Below are 14027 nucleotides of genomic sequence, written 5' to 3'. Positions count from 1 at the left end.
TGTCACCCCCCCCCCCCCCCCCCCGCATCCCCTGAGCCTAAAAAAAGATTATTATTGAAACTGAAAAAAGCTCCACTCTCCCGAGGGCTTATTTATCCTAACGAACTCGTATGATTCTAGACAGTTTCTCTGTCGAGACAAAACAGTATTCCCCTCCATCTACTAATGATTCATTCTGGGTTAGAATTTTCTCAAGATATATTTTTTCAAAGTAAAACTAGATTATATTCACCACCTTTCTCACAAGCCTATATACCCCTCAAATAAAATCAGTAAAAAGAATAATGACTGCCTTCTACAGAAGGTTAGTAGTACATGATATTGCATAAATCAAAGTGAATTCAAGACCAAGCTTAAGCCACTTCCTGTGAAAAGCTTCCCGATCCCGCCCCCCTTCTCCCCTATGTCCTGCCCACTCCTGAATGTGACACCTCCCTCTGGAACTCTTGGGAGATTCACTCAGTACCTCTGATGGCAGTTGTCCCATCTGTCTTACAGCCTGACTTCATGCCTACCCCCCAACTACCAAAGCTTGACTTTCTCAAAGATACAGACAGAACCTTACAGTGCATACCACATGAATCAGAAAAGCAGTGGCTCTGTAGCCTCCTTTTCTCTTTACATTCATACATACTCAAGGTGCATAGAGCCCTCTCACATCCACCTTAAGCTTTTTCTTCTTTCTTCACAAACCCACAGAGATTCTGTGACTTTCCATGGCTCTTTTCTCCTCTATCTCTGCTACTTCCAACTTGGCTGTTCAAAAACTATTGCAATATAGCAATTTCTATCAATTGACTTCAATAAGGGTCTATACTGTCAACCGCCAGAACTCAAGGCCGTCCTCTTTCTAAGCATTTTCTGTGGGTTAGTGCTTTGATCCAGAGCTTGTGAGCTGCCCTAGAGAGAGAGGGAGACCCACGTACCTCATCCTGCAGGAGAGTCTTACTGTACTCCAGGTGGTGCCTCTCCAAGATGGACGACCCATGAAGCCTTGCTAATGGAGATGTGGATCTAGGAGGAAAAGGATAACTTTAGCTATTTAAACATTACACATAAGGTTACATGATGCAGAATCTTTACAATCTGAGGATTTTTTTTCATTTCTTCCCTCTCCCCTAATGCCTGTGAAATAGTTGGAAGGAACATATTGGAAAAGAATCTTTAGATTTAGAACAGGAGAATACGCTCTTTTCAAAAAGTCCTTTAAAATTAAAAACAACCCTAATTTGCTCAATGCGTAAAATGATTGACTTGTTTAAACTACGAAGTTTGGTTCACTCCCTGCATCTAAAATTGTTAACTTCCCTGGAGCTTATGGAGGTGACTATGACTTATAGAACATGTAGCAAACTTGTTGAAGCCCATAGTTTATTTGCACAGAAAGTGTATATTAAGAATTCCCAGGAACCAAAATGAAAGTGATGATAAAGTAACATTTCTTTTCTCCTCTAAGACAGTGACATAAATTTAAATTTCCCATTTGTTAGTGGTGAGGTCACAGCTTTATGTAAAGTGGGGTCTTTGGGACCCTGTCTTTCTACAATTCTTCCTGTTCGAGGAAGGGGAAGCAACATTGAAAATAAAAAGGTGTGCGCAGGGAACTCCGTTCAATATTCTATAATAACCTAAATGGGAAAAAAACTTGAAAAACAACAGATACATGTATATGTATAACTGAATCACTGTGCTGTACACCTGAAACTAACACAACACTGTAAATCACCTACACTCCAATAGAAAATAAAAAAATTTTTTAAAAGAAAATAAAAAGGTGAAAAGAAAAGATGCAGAGAAGCCGAGGTGAAAGGTCTAGTAGATAATACGAAGACTTTGTTACAGAACTATGGAATAAATAATTTTAAGGAAGGGAGAAATCGGAAATATGGGTGGCAGCCTTAGTAGAGTTTCATTTAACTTCAGAAAGAACAGAACTTTAAGAAGGAGAGGAGTCATTAACAGGTCACTAACAGGTCGGGTGAACCAAGTATTCTGGTTAGCGAACAATCAGACTATGTCCGATCCATATTATAATTGATCATAATTTTAATACATATTCAAATCCCTACACTGTGTCAGCACTGGAGATTTAAACAAATAAAAAAAAGCTCAATTTCAGTTAGAAATGAGTGGTATCTTAGTTCCTTTAGGTTTAAAAACATTACTCAAGAAAGGTTACTGGGGAGCTAGATATTCAACCAGTCTCAAAATAACACCTCACAGATTACGTATTAATACAAAGAAGAAAATGTACCTTTGCATAAAGAGATCTGCTGAATATTACTCATAAATAGTTTAACTTAACCTTGTAGTTAATGGAACAAATTGATATCATGAGCCTCCTGATGCAATGCACTGAGAAGGACACAACATCACCTACGTAGAATTCCCACCAAAAATGTTTACCCTGAATCTAGTAATCAGAAAACAACTGGACAAATCCAAATTGAGGGATATTATGCAAAACAACTGGTCTAGACTCTTCAAAAATGTCCACATTCTGAAAGATCCAAAAAAGTTAAGGAACAATTCTAGATTAAAGGAGATTCAAGATATTTGACAACTAAATGCAATGTGTGAGCCTTGATTGGACCCAAAACAGAGAAGAAAAGATAGTTATAAAGGACATTATTGGGGAAATTGGAGTAAACATTCTATATTAGATAACAGTATTGTACCAATGTTAAATTTCTTGAGAGCGATCATTATACTGTGTTTACATAAACAAACGTCCTCCACGTTCTCAGGAAATATGTGCTGAAATATTTTTGGGTGAAATGTCATACATGAGGCCTGCAACTATCTCACAAATGGTTTAGTAAAAAAAAAAAAGAGAAAAAATTATTTTTTATACACACACATCTGTTAACCCAGTTGAGTAACATCCCAACTTCCTGAAGGAATCTGAAGATGCGGGGTGGGTGTGGGCGACTACTGTCAGTATATTCTGGGAAATTTTGCAGTGATAAAGATGACTGAAGACTGGATACAAGTAAATTTTACCCTATAATTTAAGAAGTAGAAAATGGTATAATCTGTAGATGACAGAACAGGGAGATTGACGTTAACCTATGAAACAGTTTAAACTGCTTCCGAGTTTGTAAGCACTTACAGAATAACTACTAGGAAATTCCAGAGAAGGTTTAGAAAGAGAAAATGATGCTGAGTTGATGTTACAAACACTTTTGTGATATGGCTTGTGAGAGAGGAAGGCCAGAAACAGTGTGTGTCTGGATTTCAGCAAGACAGATGAAAAGAAGCTTCAAGATGTGTTCTGCATGAGCTGGAATATTGAGTGTGTGGACAAATACTGAACAGCACCACCCAGTGAGTGCTGCTTAATTAACTGTCTTCCTCAGGGATAGGTTTCTAGCCCCAGGTCTCAGAACTCTGCCCTGGTTTTGTCCTGATGCACAGTTTTATCAATGACTTGAATGAATATTGATGGAAATCATGACTATCTAATTTTCAGATGATAAAAAAGCTGGAAAAAAATATCGAATCCATTGGCTGACAGACTGCTTTAAAAGGCAATTTCAATTAAGAGTGGAATAAAGCATCAGATTAACACAGCAAAGGAAACCATAAGTGAAGTGAAAAGACAACCTACGGAATGGGAGAAAATATTTGCAAACAATGTGACTGCCAAGCGATTAATTTCCAAAATATACAAACAGCTCATACAGCTCAATATAAAAAAAAAAAAAACTAATGACCCAATCAAAAAATGGGCAGAAGACCTAAACAGACATCTCTCCAAAGAAGACATACAGATGGCTAACAGGCACATGAAAAGATGCTCAACATCACTAATCATTAGAGAAATGCAAATCAAAACTACAATGAGGTATCACCTCACACCAGTCAGAATGGCCATCATTAAAAAAATCTACAAATAATAAATGCTGGAGAGGGTGTGGAGAAAAGCAAACCCTCCTGCAGTGTTGGTGGGAATGTAAGTTGGTGCAGTCACTATGGAAAACAGTATGGAGGTTCCTTATAAAACTAAAAATAGAGTTACTATGTGATTCAGCAATACCACTCCTGGGCATATATCAGGAAAAGACGAAAACTCTAATTCAGAAAGATACACGCACCCCAATGTTCATAGCAGCATTATTTACAATAGCCAGGACAAGGAAGCAAACTAAATGTCCATCAACAGATGAACAGATACAGAAGATGTGGTATATATATATATGGTATATATACCATACAGAAAATGTGGGAGATATATATATATATATATATATATATATATATATATATATATATGTATATGTGTGTATGTATATGTGTGTGTGTGTGTTTATATATATATATATATATATATATATATGGTGGAATATTACTCAGCCGTATAAAAGAATGAAATAATGCTATTTGCAGCAACATGGAAGGACCTAGAGATTATCATATTAAGTGAAGTAAGTCAGACAAAGACAAATATTATATGATATCACTTATATGTGGAATCTCAAAAAATCATACAAATGAACTTATTTACAAAACAGAAAGAGACTCACAGGCATAGAAAACAAACAGGTTATCAAAGGGGAAAGAGGGAGGGAGGGATAAATTAGGAGTTTGGGATTAACACACACACACCACCATATATAAAACAGATAAACATCAAGGACCTACTGTATAGCACAGGGAACTATATTCAATCTTATAATAACCTTTAATGGAAAAGAATCTGAAAAAGATAGATTATATATATACATATATATGTATACATATAAAATTGAATCACTTTTCTGTACACCTGAAACTAACACAATGCTGTAAATCAACTAAACTTCAATTTAAAAAAAAGAAGCAAATTAAGAAGATGAAATTTAATTAGGATTAAATATAAAGTATTTCGGATCATGTTTGGATTATTATGTCAAACCCCAAGACCCACATTTAAGGAATGACATAAAAACAATGGAGTGGGTTCACAGAAGAATAACAGATAAAATTATATGTATAGAAAATATTATATGAGAAATAATTAAAACAAAAGTTCAACCAGGTATATTCAACCAGGAGAAGAGGAGGGGAAAATAATAATTCTCTTTAATATACAAAGGAGTAGCCTGTGGATGAGAAAGTATACATATTCTAACAGCTTCAGAGACTTGAACTAGGACTAACAGAAGTTATAAGGAGACCAATTTCAATTTGGTATCATGAAGAACATCCAGCCATTAGAATCATTCAAAAATATAAGAGTTCCTTATGAGCCATCATAAAAAATAATGGAAAGTACACCAGAGAACTCGGGAAGAAATACAGTAGGGAAGAGGCCTGCGTTGAATGTGGGGTGGAGGAGGATGAGATAAGTGCTAAAATTCCTCAGATTTTTTGCTGATAACCACATCTCTTCAGACACAAAACGGAGGTGAGTAAAGGAGACTGAAAGATGAGAGAACTGAAAAACTAACCAAGAAAAGGGGGATGAAAGGAACAAAGAAAACTATGAACCTATGAAAGAATGAAGCAGAAAACAAGATTGCCAGAAAAGTGAACAAAGAGAAAAGAACTCAAGGGAATAATAAAAATTTGAAAATGGCAAGGTTTCTAGGGCACTGCCAGAGGGCACAGTCTAAACATGGGAGATAAGGATGAAAACCAGAACCCAGGGGGTTAGACATTTTGGAGACAAGAAATCAGACCAAGGGCACAAGGTCAAGCCAGGAAGCTGTGGCCCAACAGCTTCAGCTTACACTGCACAGTAGCCTGATCGGTACCACCAATATGAGAATAATAATTCAGTCTTATTCAATTTTCTGTTAACTGTTTTTACCAGTGTAATGTCTCCAGATCTTTGTGGACTCCTGAGCAATTCCCCCAGCACAGTAAGGGCACATAAGGAGATTCACCAAGAATTATTATGGGGCTTCCCTGGTGGCGCGGTGGTTGAGAGTTTGCCTGCCGATGCAGGGGACATGGGTTCGTGCTCCGGTCCAGGAGGATCCCACATGCCGCAGGGCGACTGGGCCTGTGGGCCATGGCCGCTAGGCCTGAATGTCCGGAGCCTGTGCTCCACAGCGGGAGAGGCCAAGGCAGTGAGAGGCCCGTGTACCGCAAAAAAAAAAAAAAAAAGAATCATTATGGAGGACAGGGTGCAAAAAGACACTTGATCACAGCAGCTTAGCAGAGCTGCCAAAATCATTACACATGTGCTAAGGTGCCTGCAGTCAGGAACCCCTCACGTAGGTCCCAGTCTTTCCATCACCACATGTTCTTGCTGTCCAGTTCACAGAGAGAAATGGAAGAAGGTCAGCACGCCCATCGCTGATAAACAGAAGGACCCACGTAGACTCCCAAAGCCAGGCCAAAGCAGAAGTCTGGGATGTGGCCTCATCCTTTCTGCAAATCCTGGAGACGAGATGCCACATCCAATTTGGCTACTTCTTTTAATCTAAGGCAAGTTAGATTTGACTGCTTTGAGGCGGATAATAGTACCTCCCACATGGGAGGGCATGAAGATTAAAAGAGGCCATGGGTATCAAGTTCTCAGCCTGATCTCTAGCACACAAGAAGCGCTCAGTGTGGTACACATATACAATGGAATACTACTCAGCTATTAAAAAGAATGAAATAAGGCCATGTGCAGCAGCAGGGGTGGACCTAGAGATTGTCATACTGAGTGATGTAAGTCAGACGGAGAAAGAGAATATCGTATGATATCGCTTATATGCGGAATCAAAAAAGAAATGATACAAATGAACTTATTTACAAAACAGAAACAGACTCACAGACTTAGAGAATGAACTTATGGTTACCGGGGGGAAGGGTGCAGGGAAGGGATAGTTAGGGAGTTTGGGATTGACATGTACACAATGCTGTATTTTAAATGGATAACTGAACTTTAACACCCCCACTTTCACCAATGGACAGATCATCCAAAATGAAAATAAATAAGGAAACACAAGCTTTAAATGATACATTAAACAAGATGGGCTTAATTGATATTTATAGGACATTCCATCCAAAAGCAACAGAATACACATTTTTCTCAAGTGCTCATGGAACATTCTCCAGGACAGATCATATATCTTGGGTCACAAATCAATCCTTGGTGAATTTAAGAAAATTGAAATTGTATCAAGTATCTTTTCCGACCACAATGCTATGAGACTAGATATCAATTACAGGAAAAGATCTTTAAAAAATACAAACACATGGAGGCTAAACAATACACTACTTAATAACGTAGTGATCACTGAAGAAACAAATGACACTGGAGACACGACGACCCAAAACCTATGGGATGCAGCAAAAGCAGTTCTAAGAGGGAAGTTTATAGCAATACAATCCTACCTTAAGAAACAGGAAACATCTCAAATAAACAACCTAACCTTGCACCTAAAGCAATTAGAGAAAGAAGAACACAAAACCCCAAAGTTAGCAGAAGGAAAGAAATCATAAAGATCAGATCAGAAATAAATGAAAAAGAAATGAAGGAAACAATAGCAAAGATCAATAAAACTAAAAGCTGGCTCTTTGAGAAGATAAAGAAAATTGATAAACCATTAGCCAGACTCATCAAGAAAAAAAGGGAGAAGACTCAAATCAACAGAATTAGAATGAAAAAGGAGACGTAACAACTGACACTGCAGAGATACAAAAGATCATGAGAGATTACTACAAGCAACTCTATGCCAATAAAATGGACAACCTGGAAGAAATGGACAAATTCTTAGAAATGCACAACCTGCCAAGACTGAATCAGGAATAGAAAATATGAACAGACCAATCACAAGCACTGAAATTGAAACTGTGATTAAAAATCTTCCAACAAACAAAAGTCCAGGACCAGATGGCTTCACAGGCGAATTCTATCAAACATTTAGAAAAGAGCTAACACCTATCCTTCTCAAACTCTTCCAAAATATAGCAGAGGGAGGAACACTCCCAAACTCATTCTACGAGGCCAACATGACCCTGATACCAAAACCAGACAAACACATCATAAACATAGAAAACTACAGGCCAATATCACTGATGAACACAGATGCAAAAATCCTCAACAAAATACTAGCAAACAGAATCCAACAGCACATTAGAAGGATCATACACCATGATCAAGTGGGGTTTATTCCAGGAATGCAAGGATTCTTCAATATACGTAAATCAATCAACATGATACACCACATTAACAAATTGAAGGAGAAAAACCATATGATCATCTCAATAGATGCAGAGAAAGCTTTCGACAAAATTCAACACCCATTTATGATAAAAACCCTGCAGAAAGTAGGCATAGAGGGAACTTTCCTCAACATAATAAAAGGCCATATATGACAAACCCACAGCCAACATCCTCCTCAATGGTGAAAAACTGAAAGCACTTCCACTAAGATCAGGAACAAGACAAGGTTGCCCACTCTCACCACTCTTATTCAACAGAGTTTTGGAAGTTTTAGCCACAGCAATCAGAGAGAAAAGGAAATAAAAGGAATCCAAATCGGAAAAGAAGAAGTAAAGCTGTCACTGTTTGCAGATGACATGATACTATACATAGAGAATCCTAAAGATGCTACCAGAAAACTACTAGAGCTAATCAATGAATTTGGTAAAGTAGCAGGATACAAAATTAATGCACAGAAATCTCTGGCATTCCTATATACTAACGATGAAAAATCTGAAAGTGAAATCAAGAAAACACTCCCATTTACCATTGCAACAAAAAGAATAAAATATCTAGGAATAAACCTACCTAAGGAGACAAAAGACCTGTATGCAGAAAATTATAAGACACTGATGAAAGAAATTAAAGATGATACAAACAGATGGAGAGATATACCATGTTCTTGGATTGGAAGAATCAACATTGTGAAAATGACTCTACTCCCCAAAGCAATCTATAGATTCAATGCAATCCCTATCAAACTACCACTGGCATTTTTCACAGAACTAGAACAAAAAATTTCACAATTTGTATGGAAACACAAAAGACCCCGAATAGCCAAAGCAATCTTGAGAACAAAAAATGGAGCTGGAGGAATCAGGCTGCCTGACTTCAGACTATACTACAAAGCTACAGTAATCAAGACAGTATGGTACTGGCACAAAAACAGAAAGATAGATCAATGGAATAGGATAGAAAGCCCAGAGATAAACCCATGCACATATGGTCACCTTATCTTTGATAAAGGTGGCAGGAACGTACAGTGGAGAAAGGACAGCCTCTTCAATAAGTGGTGCTGGGAAAACTGGACAGGTACATGTAAAAGTATGAGATTAGATCACTCCCTAACACCATACACAAAAATAAGCTCAAAATGGATTAAAGACCTAAATGTAAGGCCAGAAACTATCAAACTCTTAGAGGAAAACATAGGCAGAACACTCTATGACATAAATCACAGCAAGATCCTTCTTGACCCATCTCCTAGAGTAATGGAGATAAAAACAAAAATAAACAAATGGGACCTAATGAAACTTCAAAGCTTTTGCACAGCAAAGGAAACCATAAACAAGACCAAAAGACAGCCCTCAGAATGGGAGAAAATATTTGCAAATGAATCAACTGACAAAGGATTAATCTCTAAAATTTACAGGCAGCTCATGCAGCTCAATAACAAAAAAATAAACAACCCAATCCAAAAATGGGCAGAAGACCTAAATAGACATTTCTCCAAAGAAGATATACAGACTGCCAACAAACACATGAAAGAATGCTCGGGAGGGAGACGCAAGAAGGAAGAGATATGGGGATATATGTATATGTATAGCTGATTCACTTTGTTATGTTATAAAGCAGAAACTAACACACCATTGTAAAGCAATTATACTCCAATAAAGATGTAAAAAAAATAATAAAATAAAATAAATAAAATAGAATGGATAACTGGGACTTCCCTGGTGGTCCAGTGGTTAGGATTCCACGCTTCCACTACCGCGGGACACAGGTAAGAATCAATACATGTATATGTGTAACTGAACCACTTTGCTGTACACCTGAAACTATCACAACATTATTAATCAACTATACGCCAATATAAAATAAAAAGGTAAAAAAAATAATAATAAAGGGCTGGAACTCTCAAGACGAAGACGTTGCTTACCCGGAACCCAGAATGGAGATTCCCTTTTCAAGGCAAAGCCTGATTGGTAGAGTTGCTGAAGGTGAAAAGTCACTGCTCACAAGGTGCATTTCATTCACTGAGTAAATTTCTTCAGCATCTACTATGTTTCACATATACAATTTCATGCGATTCTCACAGCAGTCTTTAAGAGGTCAATATTATACCCATTTTACAGTTAAGAAACAGAATCTCAAATAGATTAAGTGATTTGACCAAGATCCCTCAACTGGGAAGTATTTGGATCCCATAAAACCAGACTCCAAAGCTCATTCTCTCTAAATTGTCTCACTCCCTCTGGTACCTCTGGAGAGGGGTAGGTCATGTGTCACAGATGAAGATACAGTGTGGCCAAGGCAGATAGAGCTTCTTAAATGTCACTATCAAGGAGTTAGGCTGACTATGGCATTGCTGATGAATTTTGAAAAGTGCCAATGACACAATAACAGTAATAATAATAATACTTAATAATTATTAACTGCCAAGAGCCAACCATGAGCTGAGTGCCTTATATATATCTCATTTAATCTTTACAACGACCTTAAGTGTTAGGTACCATTACTATAATTCTTATTTTCCTGATGAGGAACTCAAAGCTTAGAAAGTTTAAATAACTTGTGAATCCAATAAATCCAAATCTGTCTGAGCTGAGGGCCTGTACCCTTATAATTGCACTTCTTTTCTTGGACAAGAGAGGAAGATGGCGATGATGTTAAGATACAAGGTCAGCTGAAGGTCAGTTGGTGGAAGTATAAGGACCAGGGATGTGAGAGTAGTCAGCCCAGGAAGAAATGTTCTCTAGCTTGGGCCTGTGGGGTGCTACCCAGGTGTGTACAGGTGTAAGCCAAAGATCAATGCTCTTTAATGTATGAATTCAATACTTTGATGAAACAAAGTTGAAAAAAGAAGGAGTGAAGGCGTTTACAAATAAGGCGGGGGCACCAGAACACGTTGATGTGGCCGCATGTGTTCACTTACTTCATCTGATACAAGTTATTGGTGCCTCTGTGGTCAATGTCATGGCAGAAGGCAGCAGCAAGCATGGCAAAGGCTTCAAGATCCGTGTAGTATTTCTTCAGTCTTCCTGTCTAAAAAAATAGACATACATATTTACTTGGATTAATGCACCTCCGCTGCATGTGCAGTGAGGCCGGCCTGCAATGGAGAAGGGGGTCTGCTGTGTTTTTCGAGCAAGCTGGCTTTATTTCTTGAGGACTGTAGCTTATTCTGGGCAGTTACAAACCCAGCAGGTAACTGAATTTTCCTTTATGGATATAAGGACATGAGTGTCAGAGTGATAATTCAGCCAAACGCCCAGGGATACCCAGGTACCCTGGCATCATCTCCAGGGGGGTTGGGGGTTTATGGGACTGTATCCATGAATTCCAAAATTACTGATCTAAAGTGATGGACTGTATCCATTTCTCACCACACTCAGGAGGGAGATGCACAGGTTTATGATGATTCACGGGCTCTGGACCTACCATCAGCAAAGTGAACATCGTCTGCCCCACATTGAACCCATGTCGCCAGTTGTGGTAAGTGACGGCACGGTACCCCTTCCTCACCGTGTACATCCATCTGGTGAGAACCTGCCACCAAAGAAGACAACACCACTCAGACTTTGGAGTAGAATTCTAAAGGTAAGAAGGTCTGTGACAACCTTATCTGAAAAGATAGGTTGGCCTTGTTTACAGGGTTTAAGTGGACAAATTGATGAAGTTAATGATAATTTAAAATCCACACTGCAGGGAATCTTCTGAACCACGGGAAATTTTAGTGGAGTTACAGCCACAGAATCACAGCATTTTAAATTAAATACCATCTGACCTCCACAGGTACTTTGAATTTCTCCACCACATTTATTTCAAGAAACAGCCGAAGTCCACACTTAATCAGTTCGTGCTCTGTGATGGGGAAGTCGCTGAAGCGGAATTCATACAGGTCTACAGCCTGTGGGTCTGGTAGCTCCTCTTTCTGTTGAAACAGGGACCAAGCGTTCCAGATTACATTCATTTATTTCCTTTTAGTCTCATATACCCGACATTGGACATAAAACAAAATTACAATAAAAGGACGCCACATGCAATTCACTGAGCCTCTACCTGCCCGATACTGGGTTACGCCTTATTATCCTAACAAACCTACACAATGATCCTCAGTTTCCAGATGGTGAAACTGAGGCTCAGCTATACTAAGAAGCTTTCTAAGTGATGGCATTCAATTCTAAATCAGACCCCAGTGGCTATTTTCTTTCTTTGATGCAAGATAAAATGTTTACTTGCAGCAGCCTAACCCATTTTCAATACTCAACTTTTTTCCATTCCAGAAATATTCAGTAAACAGTAAACGATGGCTTAATTCGATTCTATCGTATTATCTTTACCTATTCAGTGATGCTTTCCTACTCGTCTGTGGGCTCCATAAGGATGGGATCTGGTCTGTTTTATTTGCTGTGGTATCTCAGAACCTGTAGGGCCTGTCCCATGGAGGTGCTTGGTAAATGTTTGTTGAGTGAATGAATGAATGAATGCGCCGCAGTGTACTGGTACACTTGCAGACATCTCATTTAACCCACCCACCCCTGTCAGGATTTAGGACTAGGTGAAAAAACAGTGAATTAGTCCCATGAATATTGACATGGCTTGGGAGATAAAAATATGCATCTTGGCCTTAAGGAACTTACCTTACTAAAAAGGTTATAAAATACAGACCAGTGAAAGGTGAGAGCTTAGAACATTCCCAGAGCACAGAGTCAGTGCCAGGGCTGGGAGAAATTGCAGGCATGCTAGGGCAACTGAAGGAGGAGAGACTCTGGAGGGCTGTGTATTCAGCTGATCTGGTAGAAGGCAGGTCAGAGACAGTCCCACGGGAGGAGAGAAGCAGGCGAGGGCTGTGCGGGTCCAGCAGATGCAGGAGAAATTCAGTTCAGTGGGTATTTACTGAGCCCATTATAAAGCCTTAATACTGTGCTAAGATCACATCCCTCAGTAAGTTCAAGGTTTCCCAGAGGACGATTCATGCTCTATTTGTACAAATGTCAGCACCAAATGGTATATGGCTCTTTTAAGTACAATTATGGTTTCTGTTCCCCTAACTCCCGAGTCTGGGCCGGCCCCTCAAACCCTTGCCCTTCTCTTCAGGGAACTTCCTGGTCCTCCTGTGCCTCCTTCTCCTCAAGGCCACTCTCAGACTGTCACTTTAGGCAGAGATCTCTCTCCTATACAAAGCTATGGCTTGGAGCCAGGAGACTAGTGTTCAGTTCTGGGTTGGTATTAGCTATTGGGTTGGCCAAAAGGTTCGTTCGGGTTTTTCCGTAAGATGCTACCAAATACGTCAATGTTCTCATCTGTGAAATGGGAATGACAAGAGTAACATTTTTGTCTTTGTTGTTTTAATGAAAAAGCAGTGCCAATTTTATTTGCACGTGTCAAAGAAAATTAGAGGGGATTCAACTCATGGCCCCTAGTAACACTTCACAAAACTCCTTTCTCATAGGACCTCCTGTGTCCTCTGACAAAGCCTTCTCATCACTTTCTCTCTCTCCAGACCCTCCCAGATTCCTTGCCCAAAGGGGCTCTTTTTCTGCATTCATTTTTATTCACTCAACAAACATTTATTGGTTTCTATCTGTGTTGTAGGCGTTATGGATAAAGCAATGAAGAAAGCAGACATTGTCACTGCCCCTGAAACACACATTCTCGTGGGGAGAGACAAAAAATAAGCACATCTTTTAAAAAATCAGACTAAGAAAAGAATTACGGGGTACGGTGGGGGGTACCCAATGCCCAGAACCTCCCTGCTGGAGGTCGCCTCAGCCCTGCTGTTCCCAGAGTATTATGTAAAGATCAAACGTGAAAATGCTTTTTAACGCGTTATCAGGTCAACACTAAAGCAGCGTAAATGTGCATGTCAGTAGGAAACAAAGCAAGAAGTTCTCAGACT

General features: G+C 39.0%; 1 protein-coding gene across 1 annotated transcript in view; it reads right to left on the bottom strand.

The window, feature by feature from the left end:
• Nucleotides 1-14027, bottom strand: part of PDE6C (phosphodiesterase 6C) — a 64938-nt gene that overhangs the window by 20516 nt on the left and 30395 nt on the right. Inside the window, exons 12-15 of the mRNA XM_007471575.1 lie at nt 11913-12059; nt 11567-11674; nt 11061-11170; nt 927-1014 (exon numbers count right to left, since the gene is read on the bottom strand). Of these exons, the coding sequence (XP_007471637.1) occupies nt 927-1014; nt 11061-11170; nt 11567-11674; nt 11913-12059 (453 nt within the window). The remainder of the gene's footprint in view (nt 1-926; nt 1015-11060; nt 11171-11566; nt 11675-11912; nt 12060-14027) is intronic.

Source organism: Lipotes vexillifer, unplaced genomic scaffold (assembly GCF_000442215.2).
Source record: "Lipotes vexillifer unplaced genomic scaffold, Lipotes_vexillifer_v1.1 scaffold325, whole genome shotgun sequence".
NCBI classification, from domain to species: domain Eukaryota; kingdom Metazoa; phylum Chordata; class Mammalia; order Artiodactyla; family Lipotidae; genus Lipotes; species Lipotes vexillifer.
Note: the sequence above shows the minus strand (reverse complement) of the source record. Positions and strands in the feature narration are given on the sequence as shown.